This window comes from Mixophyes fleayi, chromosome 3, assembly GCF_038048845.1.
Source record: "Mixophyes fleayi isolate aMixFle1 chromosome 3, aMixFle1.hap1, whole genome shotgun sequence".
NCBI classification, from domain to species: Eukaryota; Metazoa; Chordata; class Amphibia; order Anura; family Limnodynastidae; genus Mixophyes; species Mixophyes fleayi.
The window spans coordinates 60,611,901-60,632,474 of NC_134404.1; the positions used below are offsets into that span (position 1 = coordinate 60,611,901).

At 40.2% G+C, this 20,574-nt stretch overlaps 1 protein-coding gene across 1 annotated transcript in view; it reads left to right on the forward strand.

Moving 5' to 3' along the window:
* The first annotated feature begins 266 nt into the window (after positions 1-266).
* Positions 267-20,574, forward strand: part of LOC142143595 (alpha-1,4-N-acetylglucosaminyltransferase-like) — a 34,118-nt gene continuing 13,810 nt past the window's right edge. The window contains exon 1 of the mRNA XM_075201562.1: positions 267-541. Within this exon, the coding sequence (XP_075057663.1) occupies positions 320-541 (222 nt within the window). The 5' untranslated portion in view covers positions 267-319. The remainder of the gene's footprint in view (positions 542-20,574) is intronic.

Sequence of the window (20,574 nt, forward strand, 5' to 3'; positions counted from 1 at the left end):
AATGTACTTTCTCTCACAGTTTGACAACCACACTACAACAATGTTGAAAGCCCTGAGGATATTGGTCTTTTTCCTTTTCTTGGTAGCCATTGGGTTCTTCTGCAGAATCACCTACAAACAACATATTTATCCATTCATATCTTTATTCTCAGAAGAAAATATATTTAAAGGTTTGACCTCAAAACTGTTAGCAAATCACAAAGATGCCACAAATGAGTTGCCTAATAAAGCAACAGGAATGATTTCCTCCAGTCCCCTAAATCCACTCGACATTTTAGGAGGAGGGGATAGTATCATATTTTTGGAGACCACAGACAGAATGCAGCCACCTTCACTAGTGCTATGTGCCATTGAGTCAGCAGCTCGTGTGTACAAGGACAGACCAGTGGTCTACTTCATGAAAGGATTGAATAACAGTAACTCTGAAGATACAGCAAAGACATATTTCCCCACCCTGTCATCTTTAAAAAATGTGTTATTCTTCCCTCTGAGAATGGAAGACGTTTTTAGGGACACCCCACTTCTCCCCTGGTATGCAAAGGTAAGGTACTGTGTTTTAATTTAGAGTTTGCTACTTCAATGCAGAGAACACATATACAATTTGATTGCACCGTTTCCTGTTCTGTCAAACTGTTTAAATTCCAGAGAACAAAAAAATATGTCTCTTTCTGCGTTGTTGTTTCATTTCTTTACCCTGGGGGTCCCAAGTTTCCCAAAAATTTTTATATTTTTGAACATTGAGGGACTAAATAAATTTTATGGTTTTAAGTGTGATAAATCTTCATGGGTGAAAATTAGATAAATTTTTAGCTTTATGACAATAGAAAGTATAAGGTGCTCATATCTTATTCAATTCATTATACTTTCACAAGTGTGCATAGAATTGATATTGCCCCTACTTTGACTGGCAATATTGTATGCAGTAGGAAAAAAATGAATATTTTCTCTGATTCCATCCAAACAGTGTGAACCCAGGAACTTCTCCCCCATGCCAAGTTGTTTGTATCGACCTTAAAGGTTGAAATTTAAAAGAAAAAAAAAACAGCAATAGGGCTTTTTTGTTGGGTGAGATTTGGGATAAAAGGATTATCTCAGGTTCCCAACATTCTTTTGAATAGGGGAGTTTATTTATCAAGTATACCTGTTCTGTGATTACACTTTAAGAATACATATATTATATCTTATGCCACAAAAAATTTTAAAAAAGAAAAAAATGTTTATCTTTCTGTATAGCTTTCACCAGGGCATATGAAAATTGCTCACCTGCCACTGTAAAATTGCAGGGTAAAGTAACTTCTTAATGAGTGTCAATGACAAAAAAAATACACTTATCACCATAATAAGATGAATTTTGGGCCTTTAAAAAATAAATAAATAAATGGACAGTACCCTTTCCAAAACCTCAACTAGCCCCAGTGCTACACATCCTGTGCTGGGTCCCATTATAGTAGGGAAAAGCAAGCATACACGCCCTTCCAAAGACGACTACACCTGTGGTGCTTGCGTACTGAAAAAGATTTGAGCCCCTGGATTGGCAAATCTAGAGCATCCGTATTCCCAGTATATTATACCAGGGTCCCTACGAACCCTGTTCATTAGGTCAAAAGTGTAAAAATAGGCAACTAAAACACAAATACACATTTTTTTAAAATACAGTTCAATTGAATAAAATAGACTCCAAACCATTGTTGTCCATTTTATTATAAAATAAAATATTTGTTTTGTGATGCAATACAATGGCTTCTGGTTTTGTAATCCAATTTGAAACTGTTCTGTCTTTGTAATCCAAAAGAAGAACCCTCTCCCCATACAAGCATATGCAATTACTTGCTACAAGCATCCTCCACTGAATGATGGTGAGCCGGAGTGTCTGTTAGCCACTCTGTCTGCTTGTGTTTGGCAGCTAAGGGAGGTTTTGAATATTTCAGATCACACTCATTTAATAGCGGGAGTTTATCAGCTTTGTGTTTTTTTTCCATTGTAACAAATGGTTAAGTTGATAAAACAAATAGAGAATATATAAGCATTGCACCTATCTTATACACAGAGGGCCTGATTCATTAAGGAAAGTAATGCAAAAAGAGGAAATTGTCTTCTGCAGAAACCATGATTCAATGTATGGGGTGCAAATTAGTTTATTACTTTGCACATCAGCTAAAATAGGATTTTTACTTACCGTAAAATCTGTTTTTCTGACTCCATTGGGGGACACTGCGGTACACTGGGGTATAGTAGGTGGACTATGTACATGATACACTCCTCCCCTACTATGCCCCTCCTCTGTCACAGTAAGCTCAGTTTTGTAGAACCAAGCAGAGAGGAAGAACCAACAAGGCAAAAACCAGAATAAAGTAACTAAAACAGAACAGAACAATTTTCAGTTGAAAGCGAGGGTGTGCAATGTCCCCCAATGGAGTCAGAGAAAAAGATTTTACAGTGAGTAAAAATTCTATTTTCACTTTTCTACCATTGGGGAACAAAGTGGTACACTGAAGACATACTAAAGCTGCCCCCTAAGGTAAAGATTGTGCCCAAAACTTGCATCCGTGGATGCAAAGCCCTGCGACCTACAGAATTTTGAAAAGGTGTGGACAGACGACCACGTCGCCGCTCGGCACATCTGCTGCGCCGAAGCACCGTGATGTGCTGCCCATGATGCAACTGCAGCCCTGGTGGAATCCGGCTTTAAGGAATCCAGCACAGGGTGAGATGCACATACATAAGCCAAGCGAATGGTGGAAGTGATCCAGCGAGCAATGGACTACTTTGCGGCAGGCCAACCCCTCTTATGTGCGTCATAACGGATAAAAAGGTTTTTCGTCTTTCGGATAGAAGATATGCGATCAACATAACTCTGAAGGGTGCAAATAACGTCCAATCAAGGTAGAGTCTAATCCAAAGATGCTGAAGAAAGACGATATGTTGGAAGGACAATTTCCTGATTCAACTGGAACCCAGGGCCATCTACTCCATTGGGCCCAATGGGCAGGTGCCCTGGGGCCCTACGAGCAAGGGGGCCCCATAGGCAGGGCTCTTAATTAGAATAAATAATCCTGCAAAAGAAAAAACCTGCAAAAAAAACTTCAAGGGTCACTGAGCAAGTACATCTATCTATCTCTATCTCTTTATATCTATATCTATATCTATATCTGTATCTGTATCTGTATCTCTATACATCTATATATCTATATATATATATATATATATATATATATATATATATATATGTAGGGGCCACAGTGCACTGCTTTGCCCGGGGGCCCATAATGTTGTTAAGATGGCCCTGCTGGAACCGGGTCACCACCTTCGGAACAAAATGATGGTTTAGTTTTGAGGACCGCCCTATCCTCATGGAAAACTTGGAATGGAGAATTGCAGCAATGTGCTCCCAGCTCTGACACACACCGAGCCCAAGCAATAGCTAAGAGAAATACTGCCTTCCAAGTGACATGACATAGGTCCACTGAATCCAAAAGCTCAAAGGGAGCTCTAATTAGAGCCCTCAGCAATAGATTGAGGCCCCATGGTTCCACGAGATGAATAAATGGTGGCTGAACGTGTAAGACACCCTAAAGGAACGTTTGTACTTCCGGGAGAGATGCCAGCTGGTGCTGAAAATATAAAGAAAGTGCAGACACCTGCCTTTTAAAAGAACCTAGACAAAGTCCCTTACCCAGACCCATCTGCAAAAAGGATTCACATTAGAGGATGTATACCTTCCGGACCCGATGATAGATGACCAAAGATGAAGATTTTCGTGCTCTGATCATGGTACTCACTACACCTTTCAATAAACCCCTCGCCCTGAGAATTAAGATTTCAAGAGCCACACAATCAATTTCAGCTGTTCTAATTAATGGTAGAGAAGAGGACCCTGGACAAGAAGGTCTGGTCGAACCGACAGATGTGATGGAGGCTACATTGACATTCTCTGAATGTCTGTGCCGTGCATGGCCAATTTGGAGCCACTAGAATTGCAGGGACGTGTTCTTTTTTTAATTTTATTAGCAACTGGTGAAGCATTGGGAATGGAGGAAACAGATACAGGAGATTGAAGCACCATGAGATCATCATGGCATCCAAGTACCCCACAGGGAGATCCCTTGACTGAGCAATAAAGCCTGAAAATTTAGACGGAATGCAATAAGATCGATCTCTGGAGTGCCCCAACGATGTACCAGAATAGCACAGACCTCTCTGTGGAGAGGAAGTCGGCTTCCCAATTGTCCAAAAATGGCAGAGATGATCAGAACATAACTTTACAACCAGGAAATGATCCTAGATGTCTCTTGCGTTGCCATGGAGCTGTGTGTTCCCCTCTTCCTGATCGTTCAGATAAGCCATTGACGTGGTATTGTCTGACTGTATCTTTAATGGTTTCCCAGTTAGAAACCTATGCCCCTGAAGTAACACTCAATGAACCACTCTAAATTTCAGGACATTGATGGATAGTGTGGTCTCCTGAGGGGACCAGAGAACCTGATACCTAAATTTTGTCTTCTCAACCACCATGAGAGAGATGAGCTTGTGGCTCTGGACAGTTTGATGCTCTGCCTCTCCAAATGTTCATGGGAGCAGGAAAATTTCAAAAGAATCTCTCTCTGGTGAGGTAGAGAGTGGAATTGTGGCAACAGTTTCATGCAACAGAGAATAGATACTTCCCGTCGCACCATGCAAATCCTGGTCTTGTGCAGAAGTGAAAGGACCTTGTCTTCCAGAAGGTAGACCCTCTTGGTTGCCATGTTGAAATTGAGACCCATCAACCGCATCTGCTGAGATGGATTGAGAGAGGATTTGGGTAGGTTCAGCACCCAGCCATGCTCCTCTAGAAAGAGAATGGTGATCAGGATGTGGTGTAAGAGCAGAGCTGTGGACTGTGAGTTCAGTAGGAGATTGTCCAGAGAAGGAATGATCATGACTCCCTGGGAATGCAATAGTCCTGCCATCACCTTGGTAAAGACCCTCGGGGCAGTGGCCAGGCTGAATGGTAGAGCCCTGAATTGAACATGATGTTTCTGTACGGCAAAAAGGAGGAGACACTGGTGTCCCTCATAAATGGGTACATGTAAATAGGCATCCCCGATGTCTGTGGAGGCCATGAACTCTCCCTGTTCCATGCTTGCAATACCCGTGCGCAGGGATTCCATCCGGAATCTGAGCATGTAGACCTGTTTGTTGAGCGTCTGTGAATTCAGTAAATTCAGGAGGTTGGAGTAATACCCTCACCCTCCCTCCTGCTGCAGGACTGGAAAAATCACTCCAGATGATAGGAGCTTTCTGATGGCGTCCTGAAGTACCATGCACCTGATGGTACAAGAGGGAAGTGCTCTGGTAAAGAAACATCTTGCAGGAAACTGCACTAGGTTAACCTCGTGTTACAATCCCCCGCACCCAAGTGTCTGTGGTTGAAACCTGCCATTGCTACTGAAAGCGTAGTAGATGAGCCCCTCCACAGTACTTACGGGTGGGATCTTGTCACACCTCAAGCTTGTCCACTGTCCTGAGAGTTCCATGTCTGGCTGAGCCCCAGTCTCTATGATACCCTCCTCTAGGGGCTGATGACTATCCTATAGTGGGATTTCCGCAAACTTTACCGAAGGACCAAAACCTTGACTTTTTAAGTTTAGTGGACCTAACGGGTAGAGAGGTACTTTTGCCCCTGTGGCCACCTGAATAATCTATTATAATTCAGACCCAAACAATGTGATGCCATCAAAAGGCAAAGCTTCCAAGGTGCACGTAGAGTCTGCATCCAGCGCCCGGAGCATAACCACAAGTTACGACAGGCTGCACTGATGGGGCCCGAGAACCTAGAGTTGACTGACACAGCATCCATAGATGCTTGACCCACATAATCGGAAGCCTCCTGAATGTGTTCTATTAATGTAAGAAGATTAGTTCAATGTACATTTTCCTGGAGACCCTTAATCAACTGTTCTGAACACAGCTGAATGGCTTTATTAACCCAGGCTATGGACATGTTGTGTCTAAACAAGTTACCTGCCACCAGGTAAGTCAAGCGAAGTGTAAGATCATATTTTATGTCCATTGGATACCACAGAGAAACCCTGCCCTGCACAGGAATCGCCGTAGAAGTGGACAAACAAGCAACTGAGCGGTCCACTCTTGGGGTAACCTCCCACTTATGAAATTTCTCAGATGGTAGTGGATAGAGATTTGAATCTGCCTGGCACTTGATAATGTTTCTTTGGATTCTGCCAAACGTCGAACACAATGTCCAACATCCTGAAGGGTAGGTGGAAAACAAACAACCTGTTTCCTAGGTCTTTTGAAGAAAGAAAAAGGCAAAGGGGTCCTCCGCCTCCGGCTCTGCAAAGCCTAATGAGTGTCTGACTCCCAGAATAAGATTATCCACATTGAAAACTCCTCTGAGCCTAGTGCATCCTCTCCGTCTGATTCTAAAAACAGCTCACCATCTTCCCCTGATGAGTGTTTGGAATCTGGATGGGGACTTGGAACTATACGAATACTTCTATGGGAGACAGTAAGTGAGCATGTCAAACCCTAGGTGGATTCGGTCAGTAATACTGGCAATTGTGTCTCAGTCAGGGAAGAACCACCTGCTACAGCCAGAAAGAACACAGACTGTGTGTGTAGTGCAGTCAAAGAAGGGTCACACTGTCCTAAAGATAATTTACCATTACACTTTGCAAAGGTATAATGCTGCACAGACGTTCCACTGGTTCCGCTGGTGTCTCTTAGCGCTGCAGAGTATTAAACATGCCCAGACCCGCAGCTGCTATTCCGGTGAGCGAATTGCCTCCTATGGAGTGCAATCACCTGACTTATCCCCAGTATAGACTGTTCACTTTCATGGGAAATTTTGCCGGCAAGTCACCCGGGTCATTATTAAAGTCTTGACAGCTTCACAACTGCCCAACACTATCAGCAACCAACCACTGCCATTTAGGTGTTGAAATACGTACAACAGACTATGGGTTTGTTTATATGCATGTAGTTACCATCGAGGGTCAGCAGATGGCGCTGTATTCATACAGAGGTGTATTGTTTGTCTGCTGTATATGCATGTACTTGTTTGTATATTTCCTGTCTCATGTCTCTGTGTTCTAGAAGAAACTCTCCGGGAAAGGAGGTGAGCTGAGCAGCTCATGTTACTGATATGTTATGTTAAGAAGCTATTACTGAAAGCTGTTGTTATACTGATCCTGGTACTTAGTACTATATAAAGAAGATATACATCTCAAGACTCGTTCTGTCTGAATATAAGGTAACTCCTGAGGTGATTCTTTATCTATGAGACCTCCTGCTGCACACCTATGGTATCATCCATCGCAGCCTGCCAAAAGGTTATGGGCCCAGACTGGAGTCTATACAAGATAAAGTTATCAGGAGTGCATCCTAAGCAGCATCCAGATCACGAGCTGCACTGCAAGTCCCAGCAGGCACAGACAGCAGACTGTGTAAAGTACACAAGAAACACCCAGGAGAACCTTGGAGAGAAAACTGTGAGTAAAACAAGTTTAATACCACAGAAGAATAGAGAGATTCATACACGGAAGGGTTATGGCCAATTACACAGATCTCAGACTAGCTGCTAGCAAGCTTTCTAATGAGAACTATCAGACATGAAAGTTTAAAGTAGAAATGCTATTAACCAGAGATGATTTATGGGAAGTCATAAGTGCAGACAGACCTGAAGGAGAGGATCAGCAGTAGATTAAGAAGGACAAACAGGCAAGAGCCACCATAAGTTTACTAGTGGAAGATGATCAGCTTATACACATAAGACAAGAGAGTACAGCTAAAGACATGTGGATTGCATTACAGAGGGTGCATGAAGGATCAAGTTTGAACAGCAAACTATTCCTATTAAGAAAACTATACCAAATGAGATTTAACAAAGGCAAGACAATGCAAGAACACATCAGTGCACTACTAGAGATAACCATACAGCTCAGGTCAATGGGAGAAGAAATCAAAAGCAACCACATAGTAGCTATCCTCCTGTGCAGCTTACCAGATACATACAGTGCACTAATAAATGCACTAGAAATGAGACCTGAAGCAGAAATCACACTAGACTTTGTGAAGAACAGACTTATAGAGGAGTATCAATGCAGAAAGGAGCTTGCAGAGTGCAATACTGAGAGTGACATAGAGAAAGCACTTAAAATGGTGGACACTAAGCCACACACCAGGGAAACAAGAGCATGTTTCAGATGCAAGAAAATGGGTCACCTGAAAAAAGATTGCACCATATGGAAGAGAGAGCAGCACAAACCACCAGAAAGATTACACAAACAAAGAGCCAAAGCCACACTTACAGATACAGGAGCACACAATTGGAATGGAAAATTTAAAGCGACAGTAACCCAATTGTCAGAAAAGTGGTATGTAGACTCAGGAGCGACTAGTCATATGACAAACAACAAGGACTTCTTTACTGAACTTGATTTGAACCATAAAGAAACAATCTACCTGGCAGATGGAACAAATATCATTGCAGAAGGGAAAGGGAATGGTCAATTCCTATGCTCCAAGGGTAATGGCAGCTATGCAGAGATACCCGTAACAGATGTGCTATATGTTCCCAAGCTTGAAGGAGCATTGCTGTCAGTAAAGAATCTAGTAGAAAAAGGACTTACTGTAAAGTTTCAGAATAATAAGTGTTTTATCCAAAATGGAAGAGAAACGCTAGCTACAGCCAGAATAAGAGAACATTTATACTGTCTGGATATCGCAGAACAGCAGGCAAAGCTGAGCGCACAGAAACACGCTGACTGTATTCACAAGTGGCATAGAAGATTAGGACATAGACACCCAGATTGCATAAAGGAAATGCAGAGGAGAGACCTAGCCAGGGATCTCACAGTGTCAGACTGTTCGGAAATGATGAAATGCCAATGCTGCATAAAAGCAAAAGCAACAAGGATGACAATTCCTAAGAAAAGTGAAAACAGAGCTTCCAGACCACTAGACCTGGTACATAGTGATGTATGTGGACCTATGAAAACGCGAACCGTAGGAGACAAAAGGTATATGCTGACATTCATTGACGACTATTCCAGGTTCACAGTCACTTATCTAATACAAAGTAAAGATGAAGTCTTAGAAAAGCTGCAAGACTATGTGACCTTGACCAGAAACAGGTTTAAGAGAAATATGCTAACTCTTCGCAGTGACAATGAAGGCGAGTTCACAGGCCAGAAAATAGAACAGTACTTAAGAGGACTCGGTATTGAGCATCAGAAGACAGTACCATATACACCAGAGCAAAATGGTGTATCTGAGAGGAAAAACAGATCACTAACAGAAATGATAAGGTGCATGCTTACATATTCAGGACTACCTGACAAATATTGGGGTGAAGCAGCAGCAACAGCCACCTATCTTCAAAATAGACTACTTTCCAAGGCAGTAAGGAAGACACCATACAAGCTGTGGCGTGGTAAGAAACCCAGCTTAAAGCACATTAGAGTTTTTGGATGCAGAGCCTTCATCTACATTCCCGCTGAAAAACGAAGCAAGTTGCAGAACCAAGCAGTAGAGGGCGTTCTAGTTGGCTACAGTGAACATTCAAAAGGCTACAGAATCTTAAATCCAAAAACTGGAAAAAATAATTATAAGCAACAGTGTGACATTCATAGAAGAAACACGAAATGATGTCATAATTCCGGTAGACTCTACTGAAGAAGAAAGTACAGAATCCAAAGAAACAGATGAAGTAGAGATCACTCAAGAAGTTGAAGTACAACACAAGACAGATACCAGCGACACTCGGGAGAGTACATCTGAGGGGGTGAGACGCTCTTCAAGAGAAAATAAGGGAAAACCACCTGCACGTTTATCTTACAAAGCAAAAGCTATTAACATACAAGAACCTACATCATGGGAAGAAATTGCCAATTTTTCAGAAAGAGAAGCACAGAAATGGTTAAGAGCCGCAAAGGAAGAAATGGAATCAATGGAAGACAACCAGACATGGACATTGACCAGACTACCAGTAGACAAAAATGCCATAGGATATAAATGGACTTTTAAGGTCAAGTATGATTCTGAAGTAAAAATAGAAAGATACAAGGCAAGACTGGTCGCTAAAGGATATTCACAGAAATTTGGAGAAGATTATGATGAAACGTTTGCTCCAGTTGTGAAGCACACTACCATTAGAACCTTACTCCTAACAGCAGCCATAAAAGGTATGCAAGTGAAACATTTCGATGTAAAGACGGCTTTCCTACATGGTGAACTAAAGGAATATATATACATGGAACAACCACCAGGCTTTGTGAATTCTCAAAACCCAGATCATGTATGTAAGCTTAACAAGAGTATATATGGTCTTAAACAAGCAGCAAGAGCATGGAATACAAAGATAAATGGAGATCTGACAGAGAAGGGATTCATCAGAAGTAAAGCAGACCCATGTCTCTAAACAAAGTTGGCAGAGGAAAGATGGTTCTATGTATTGATCTACGTGGACGATTTGCTAGTTTGTTTTGAACAAGAAGGGGACGAAATTGAATTGCTACAAGAACTAAACCGTCAGTTTGAAACAAAAGACCTCAGCCACATAACACATTACTTGGGAATGCAAATCTCAAGAGAAGATGATGGAACATTCACACTAAGTCAGAAATACAAGATTCAGGAAACCATTGAGGAATTTGGTATACAGGAAGTAAAGACAGCAAGCACTCCTATGGAGACAAGTTATGTAAAAGAACCAAATGATCAGAGCAACCTGTTACAGGATAACCATCTATACAGAAAGGCCATAGGAAAATTGCTATATATTGCAACCGTCACCAGACCAGATATCTCCACAGCAGTCGGGATTTTAAGCAGAAAAGTTTCTAAACCAACCAAGATGGATTGGAATGCAGTCAAGAGGGTAATTCGTTACCTAAAGAGAACGATTAAAAAGAAGCTTAAGCTCTCAGCAAGCACAAAAGTCACAAGTTAACAGGATATGTTGACGCAGATTGGGCTGGAGACACAAGTGACAGAAAATCCACAAGTGGATATCTATTCTCTATCGGAGAAGGATTAATCAGCTGGACAAGCAAGAAGCAGTCTTCCGTGGCACTATCCTCTACAGAGGCTGAATATATCGCAGCAGCTCACGCCAGTCGAGAAGTGGTATGGTTAATGCAACTACTATCAGACCTAGAAATGCCTCAAGAAGAACCTATCAAGATATATGAGGATAATCAATGATGCCTTGCATTAGCGCAAACAGAGTGAACCCAAGAACCAAGCACATTGATGTCAAGCATCACTTCCTGAGGGATCTACAGGAACAAGGTCTTATAGAGTTGAACTATTGCCCAACAGAAGATATGACAGCTGATATCCTGACTAAGCCTCTTGTCAGAGAGAGACATCGGAGACTTACGTCAAAGATGGGTCTAACTGAAGAAACCCAGTCTGTTGAGAAGGGGTGTTGAAATACGTACAGCAGACTATAGGTTTGTTTATATGCATGTAGTTACCATGGAGGGTCAGCAGATGGCGCTGTATTTATACAGAGGTGTATTGTTTGTCTGCTGTATATGCATGTACTTGTTTGTATATTTCCTGTCTCATGTCTCTGTGTTCTAGAAGAAACTCTCCGGGAAAGGAGGTGAGCTGAGCAGCTCATGTTACTGATATGTTATGTTAAGAAGCTATTACTGAAAGCTGTTATACTGATCCTGGTACTTAGTACTATATAAAGAAGATATACATCCTAAGACTCGGTCTGTATGAATATAAGGTAACTCCTGAGGTGATTCTTTATCTATGAGACCTCCTGCTGCACACCTATGGTATCATCCATCGCAGCCTGCCAACATTAGGCAGGTCTGAATAGTTTACCAGCAGATTGTGTCTCTACTGCTCGTTACTAAGGGAGGGAAATTGCAACTGCCAGCACTGGTGTAAGGGGAGCTGGCAGGCTTCTCACCACTGCGCAGAGACCTGGAGTCAATGAAGCCAACTGGCTATTCACTCTGCTGGGTCTTTTACAATGGTCCCTGCGGTGCACCTGTAATGGGAGAGAAGAATAAAATAAAAACATGAACAAATAATGCTAACTACTGTATAAGCAGGAGCCTAACAGACGTGTCCTATTTCCTATGCACTTAACAAAAACTAAGCTCACTGTGACAGAGGAGGGGCAGTAGTAAGGATTCCATGTTTTGATCCCCGAGACACTTTATTATCACTTTTGCCTTATGGCAAGGTGCTCCATCGTGCTGAAAAAGGCATTGTTCGTCACCAAACTGTACTTGGATGGTTGGGAGCCATTATTCTTGGAGGATGTTTTGTTACCATTCTTTATTCAAGCCCTTGGTTGAGAAGCAACCTCACACATGAATGATCTCAGGATGCTTTACTGTTTGCATAACATAGGACTGATGGTAGCGCTCACCTTTCGTTCTCCGGACAAGCATTTTTCCAGATGCCCCAAGCAATCTGAAAGGGGATTCATCAGAGAAAATGACATTACCCCAGTCCTCAGCAGTCCAATCCCTGTATCTTTTGCAGAATATCAGTCTGTCCCTGATGTTTTTCCAGGAGAAAAGGTGGCTTCCTTGCGGGCCTTCTTGACACCAGGCCATCCTCCAAAAGTACAAAAAGACATATAAATATACGGTGCTAATATGGAGTACAGTAAAGAATGTCAGTAAACATAAGTGTCAAATAACACTGGTAAATATCAATTATTTGTAGTGTTTCTTCAATAAATTCAAACCAATAAGGAAGGCGACCACATCACCAGAAACTACATGCAAGTGATTGGATATAACTCTTATATATGAAAAAAAAAAAAGATTGACCTTCCATCATCTACTGTTGTGGTCCTCGATCTATCAGCATTTATACCATTGCTGTATTACTCTTTCTGGTTTCCTTCCTCATTGGTTTGAAACATTCTATCAAGTCTTGATGTTTGCCAGCGTGATTTGACATTTATGTTTATTGGCATACTTTACTGTACTACATATTAGCACCAGTCCTATGTAAATGTCTATTTGTACCAATTATATTCCAGACTAGCTGGTTTATCAGAGTCCTCACATAGGTGGCTGCTGTTAGATTTTATATTTTGTGTTTGCGCTGGAATACCACCTATATTGATTCATTCATCCACCAAAAGTCTTCGCCTCACTGTGCATGCAGATGTACTCACACCTGCCTGCTGCCATTCCTGAGCAAGCTCTGCACTGGCGGTGCCTCGATCCTGCAGCTGAATCAACTTTATGAGACGGTCCTGGAGCTCGATAGACGCTCTTGGGCACCCTGAAGCCTTCTTCGCAACTATTGAACCTCTCTCCTTGAAATTCTTGATAATCCGATAAATGGTTAATTTAGGTGCAATCTTACTAACAGCAATTTCCTTGCCTGTGAAAGCCTTTTTATGCAAAGCAATGATGACCGCACATATTTCCTTGCAGCTAATCACGGTTAACAGAGGAAGAACAATGATTTCAAGCACCACCCTCCTTTTAAAGCTTCCAGTCTGTTATTCTAACTCAATCATCATGACAGGGTGATCTCCAGCATTGTCAATACCCATCATCAACATTCTCACCTGTGTTAATGAAAGAATCACTGACCTGATGTCAGCTAGTCCTTTTGTGGCAAGGCTGAAATGCAGTGGAAATGTTGTTTTGGGATAAAGCTCATTGTCATGGCAAAGAGGGACTTTGAAATGAATTGCAATTCATCTGATCACTCTTCATGACATTCTGGAATACATTCAAATTGCCATCATAAAAACGGAGGCAGCAGACTTTGTGAAAAATAATATTTGTGTCATTCTCAAATCTTTGGGTCATGACTGTACACTGAAATTTAAAGTTGATCTAGGATATGCACTACCCCAACTATAAATCTGTCCCCACATTTTAAATTTACCTCCATCTCCAATGCAACATGGTTTTGCCAAGCTGCAAAATTACTCCTTTTTCTTGCCTTACCTTCCTCACTGAATCAAGCCCAGAATCTTTGCTAATGCAGATTGCTTTTATTGGGTTTCCCAAAATCTAATTTCTTGTCAATTCCCCTCCACTTTAGGTTGGTCAAATTATGTCTCGAGATCACCTCACATTTGTTAGCTTTTGCCTCTTGTCTGCTCCTCTTGTGTCTGTTCCTTTGACTTTCTTGTTAAGCTTCCCCAAATGTCTTTGTAGGAAGAAATGAAACAATAAATGACAAATGATATTACCAATGTTTCATACACATAAAGGGCCTGATTCATCTTCGGACACAACGCCAATGAACACAATTGTATGCAATTTATGCCTAAATGCAAATGATATTTACTACTGCCTACAACTTGAAGGGCGGAACGGGGTAGGGGAAGGTGGCTGATGAAAGTAGGTATTGTACAGTAAAGCAAGCCAAGGGCATGCCAATGCAATTGTGACCCATTAGAGTACTGGGTTTCTCTTATGTTCTCCTAACCATATAATTTGCACCAGTTACAGGGTAGGTGTAAATGCCAACTGATAGTGATGACTTTCACATTATCATCTTTGTATATAAAGCTACACATATGCGTGCTACTAGATAGCACAGAACGTGTATGCAAGTAAGAGAAACTATAAAAATTGCATTGTGTGTATAGCATGTATTAAGAACATCTTTATTTATCTATTTAATGTAAAAAAAATGTTTACATTCCATGCTTTTTAAAAACCCAACTTATGTGCAGATTGAAATGTAGGTTTTCGACTTAATTTTTTATTATAGCATTGAATGTTGAATGGGGTAATACTGCTGTCATTTTTAAGAAAACTTATGTGTAACACCCTAGAGGAATGGAGTGACTACAATGCAAGGACTTACTACTTTTTCCTCTATGCTGTCCTTCATCCTTCTTCGCAGTTTAGATTCAGTTGATATGAGAATGAATATGGGTGACAGAGGGGCACTGATACTGGTAAAATTACTCACTCCCAACTCAATAACCAACAGCAAGAACCTTTAACCTTTTATTTCTGGATCAGAGAGGTTAAGGTAGAGAAGGCAATTTATAAATTATATATTCAATACACATGTTATGGCATACTTGCCAACTCCCGGAAACTTGCTTCCGGGAGTTGGGGGGCGTGACTGGAGGGCGGGGGGCTGTACGTTGCAGGGGGCAGGGTAAAAAAATTACGCGATTGGCCTCGCCCCGCCCCCTCCCGCCCTCCAAAATGGCGTGATTCACAGAGAATTGCGTCAAATGACGCGATTCTCTGTGAAATCTTGGAGCCCGGGAGACTGACCCGAATTTCGGGAGTCTATATGCAGCAAGCGGCGGGACCACGATGATGTGCGATTCACGTCCCAAGCCCCGCCCCATGTCACTTTACTACTTCGGTCTTTAGGTACCGGGAAGTTAGCTTGCTCTCCCAGGAGTCCAGGAGGTCTCCCAGAAATTCGAGAGTCTCCCGGACATTCCGGGAGAGTAGGCACTTATGTGCCTCCTACAGGTCAGGTGTGGAGGATATTAATATGTTATAAACAGTACAATGGCAAAGTCAGTGTAGTACACTTATGGGAAAACTAAGAGTGGTAAATAAGGAAGGTTTCAATTTTTTTTTCGTATTTCAAATATTATGGAATATTATGGAAGTACAGAACGGTAAAGGGTCGTAAATTCTGATTATCACTGACCATAGTTAGACTGTTCCTTGTATCCTTAAGGAGTGGTGTTGTGACGAAAGAAGCGTTTAATTTCACCTCAACCAGCATCACATTTTTCACATAAATAGGGACTGCCATCAACATACTCTTTACCCCTATGGTTCGCTCCCTGGTAGTTGTATTGTACCACAAACTATTATGGTGTAATCATGTATTTATCATAATGTTGTTACCAGATATGCTTGTTTTTATTATTTTTAAGCAAACACTTTATTTGAATCAACTGTATGCTAAACCAAGTTCCTTTTACTTTCCAAAAGAGTTGCTGTGGAACTACTTCACCCAGCAAGAAGCTAATTAAAGTGCTCTTGCCTAGTTAATAGTAATTTCAGTATTCAGGAGGGGGGTCCTATTGTCCATATTGTCCTGCGATTGGTCTGGCCACAGCAAACTGTAAGGGGATTATCCAGTCTGGACGATGCCTTGCATATGCCAAAGCAACATGTAGTTTTCAATAGGAAAAATTTGTTCTTAGTTATGTACTGTACGCAGGTGTTGAAGATGGAACATTTATATTTATACTTTACTAAATGTACTGCAAAGCATATGTGTTTACTGGTTATCCTACTTAAATATCTGCCTGCAGCCAGAGAGCCAAGTTCTGTTGTACAACCACACCAACGGCTAAGCACTATAACTTTTCCATCATTAGAGGGCCTAGATGTTTTTTTAGAGGGGGCAATTTAGTCCCCGCCCCCTCTAAGAAAAAATTTAGGCCCGCTAATGATGGAAAAGGTATAGTACTTAGCCTTTGGTGTGGTTGTACAACAGAGCTTGGCTCGCCATCAGAGCTTTTTTCGATAGTGGCAAAATGATTGCCTTTATGTAAATGACAAAATATTGAGGCGCATACTTCGCTATATTTTAAAAACATATATGAACTTACATTTTGAGTGTATGAGTCACATGTATTCATCATCTAAAAAATGTATAGTTATAGCAAATGACAAACCTTTAAACATTTCACATATTGCATTTATCTCTTCTTGGCAAAAATCAACCAAGAAACAATTTGGTTTCCAAGCGGGGTTCCATTCTTTGAAATGTGTAATGTCTCCAGGATACATGCGGATGTTTCTTGCTGGGTTGCAAAGGCACCAACTTTGGCATAGCAGACATTTGTTCTAACGCATAGGAAAAAAAGTGGAAGTGTATATCGAGTAGTTTGATATGTCACATCTAATAGTGTAATCTGATTGCTATACTTTAGTAAAGTCTTCTTTTGCACTCTGTTTGATAGCATAAGATAAATGTATTCTTATCCATCATTTCTTCTGAAGCAGTATTCGGTCAAAAGTAAATGTTCATTTCTGGAGTTTCTTGCTTCCATTCATTCAACATGTTTACAACATTCTTTTGGTCTTGGTTATTGAGCTTTGGCAGACATATTTGGCTTTGTACATTAGATTCGCAAAATATCTTCTTGGTGGAATGAAACCGTCTTCGTGATTGTGATTGCGCTGGTGCTTCGTCACCTGGAAATAATTCTTGTGACAAAAATGAATCTAAGTGACGTATCATTTCACTTATTTTTCGCACATCATCGCGGTGCAAACAAATCATTTTCTGTTGGATTACGATGTCAAATTTTTCATATATGTTGGCTAACTGTAAAAAAATAAATTTTTGTATCATTAAGAAATATTAATAGATTTCATGTGTGTATCTGTAATATGGTAATTATATAGTGTATTAACACATTGCATAATCCTAACCAAGAATATGTACACCAGTTATGGGCAACCTTACACACTTCAGGGACTGCATGTTGCGGCCCAAAAATTCAAAAGGGCGACATAGTACCATTAACCTCAGTTATAAGTTAAAACAGTAAATTTCATGAAACAGACACCTTAACTTCTAACAAATGTTATTGTACAATTTTAGTTATGGTTTGTTAAATAAGATGTAGTTGAATAAAGATGAGCTTATGTTTTTACAAAGAAAATAAACTTAAAAAAAAATGGAACATATTGAAAATTAAATCTCTTGTTCGATATGTAAAAATTAAAAAAAAACACAAAAAAAAATTATTGCAAAATATACTACATGTCATAACAAGGACGGTTTAAAAAAATAAAACTATTCTTGAAAAGACAGTCACCTAGGTCTGAATGTGCACATCACACTTCCCACAAGAGCTACATTATCAGTACACTTCAGATATACAAGCAGTCCTCACAGCCTACATGTCACAATATTTTTGCTTTTATCATGTTTTCCATCTATGCCATCAACTATATTATTTCTTTGATTTATGACATATTGGGGCTTGTTTTTACTCTAGACAAAACCTAGCTTGCAGACAAAAATTGGATATAATTTTATATGCCTTATGCCTTACTAACATTTTTGTGGAGTAGGACCTGCCGTAGATCCAGTGTGTAGATCTACTCTAGTACACAACTAATGACCATTTAAACCGCTTAAAAATTACATTAAAATCAAGGTTGCAAAAGAAATTAATGAATATTTATCTACAGACTAAAATAAAGATCAAAGTAATGTAAAGTAAAAGTAAAAATATGTAGAAGTTGTTTTTCTTGCTTCAACATAAGTGTTCATTAGTGTTCATAATGTCTCAAATTTCATGATTTTAAATTAAATATTTAGTATAACAAAAGTAAAGTCTTACCTCTCCACTAATTGCATGGAATGTATGTTCAGATTCCTGTGAGAATTTGCATACATAAGCAGGGGTGCCTTCAAGTGTACCATGTACAAGGGCTTCTTTACTCCTTGTTGCTGTATTCTTTCTTCTTTTTTTCTGTATCAATCATGATCTAGATTCTAGATTATTAATAAAAATGTTGATTGTGTTATACATAGTTGTTAAAGTGGGCTGGTACATAGTGTCATAGTGTTATGACAAACCACCACTTCTCCTACAGCTTTTATTGTTAAACTACCAGATTCCATTCACTTACATTCCTATTTTTATATACCGCCACTTCTAAATATCCACTTCAACAGCTGCTTATATATTATTTAAACAAACACATTTTAATTCTTCTTTCAATATTATTTGACTTGTATAATCTTAAAAAAAAAAAAAAAAAACAGATGTGTACTATAAATTTACTTTAAAATAAGGGAACTTAATAATATGTGAAATGTGGATTTCAGCAGTGCATTCCATTTTTTTGGTGTGTTGTATCATATATCTGCGCTTTAGGAAGGTATGATCTTCACCCTTCAAAAGTATAGATTTAAAACAGATTTATCAGAATAACTTATTATCATCAACAAATTTATGTGTAAGGTTTTACAGCATACATATAACAAACATGAGAAATATCAGAGGTTTCTGAATACTTATGAGGCAACGCCATGTGAATGAACAGACTGTTCACTAAGACTGCCAGATAGAAGGATCTTTATCCCTCTGAGGAGACCCGATGGTTAAAGTGGAGAAATATTTAAGAGTTTTGCTCCAGACAGAGTCTATTGAGCGTTACCAGATCCAATTTCATGACGACAGCATTGCTATTTACATCAAGCGGGGAACTGTGTAATTGCTGCAAAGACAGAGAAACATTATTATTATTATTATTATTATTATTATCTTTAACTTATAAGGCGCCACAAAGGGTCCACAGCGCTGTACATTACATATACAGAAACAGAGACCCAAGACACAACATGATACAAAAAGAACAAAAATATATACAAACACAGGTAACAAGGTAAAGCAAATCAAATTATTTCTGGGACAGTTAGTGAAAAGGATGGTAGAAATCTAAAGAAAACAGGGCTAGAGAAGCTGGCCAAGAGGTACAGAGGGTAATGGAATAGTAGAAGGAGCACACAAGGAGAGAGGGCCCTGCTCCTGAGAGCTTACATCCTAAAGGAAAGGGGGAGACACAATAGGGTGGTACTAAATGGGGGAGAGAGCCAGGACACGGAAGTTAGGAGGAGGGCTGATAGACTTGAATAAAAAAATGAGTCTTAAGGGCATGCTTGAAGCCCCTTGAACATCTGACCGCCTCAGTGAAATACAGAACAAGTAATTAAGAACATGTCCTGGAAATGGGTAATCATTTGAGCATGATTATTTGGTGGAATTATTAGTGTTAGTGTACTCAGCTGTCAGCATACAGACGTGCCGATTGTGGTATATTTATTAAGTCTACATGTATTTTTCATACAATTGATAATCCTGGGAACTTTCAGGTGGCAGTAGACTCTCATCAACATTATACATATACTGTTGCTATACAATGCAATGCGTTTATTATTATTATTATTATTATTATTAACATATATTTATAGGGCACCACATGAGGTCCACAGCGCCATACAGAGGGCCCACAACAAGACAGTATATGGTATAACAATACAATAGAGTAAACCATTAACATTACAACTCTCAACTCAGCTACTGGAGCGCAAGGGATATATTCAGCACAAGATAAAACCTGTGTCCATTAGCATGGGCGCAACTAACATGTTTAGAGCAACTGAAAGAGTCGCAAAGACAATAGAGGAGTGGAGTCCATAGGCAGAGAGCCCAAGGAGGAGGTATGCAGTGTAGTCGGTGAGCAAAAGTTATAGGCAATGAAAACAGGAGGGAAGAGGGCCCGTTCACTAAAGCTTACAATTTAAAGGGACAGGGGCAGACAAATGTTTGACACATGGGGTGAACCAATGTAAGGGGATCTGAGGGCAAGAAGCAACAGTGGGAGAGATGGAGGATGAAGGAGGGTGAAATATACTACATGGTGAAATGGTTAAATTGAGGACTGGCAGGTCTTTCTAAACAGGTGGGTTTTCAATGACAGAAGTAACACAATTGCGGGGATAGTCTAATAGTAGGGATCCGCCTTCTTGCTGCTGTAAGACTGCTGTAAGGTAATAAAGTTCTTGCATGCTAGAAATGTTTGGATTGTGTTGAATCCTGGTGGTATT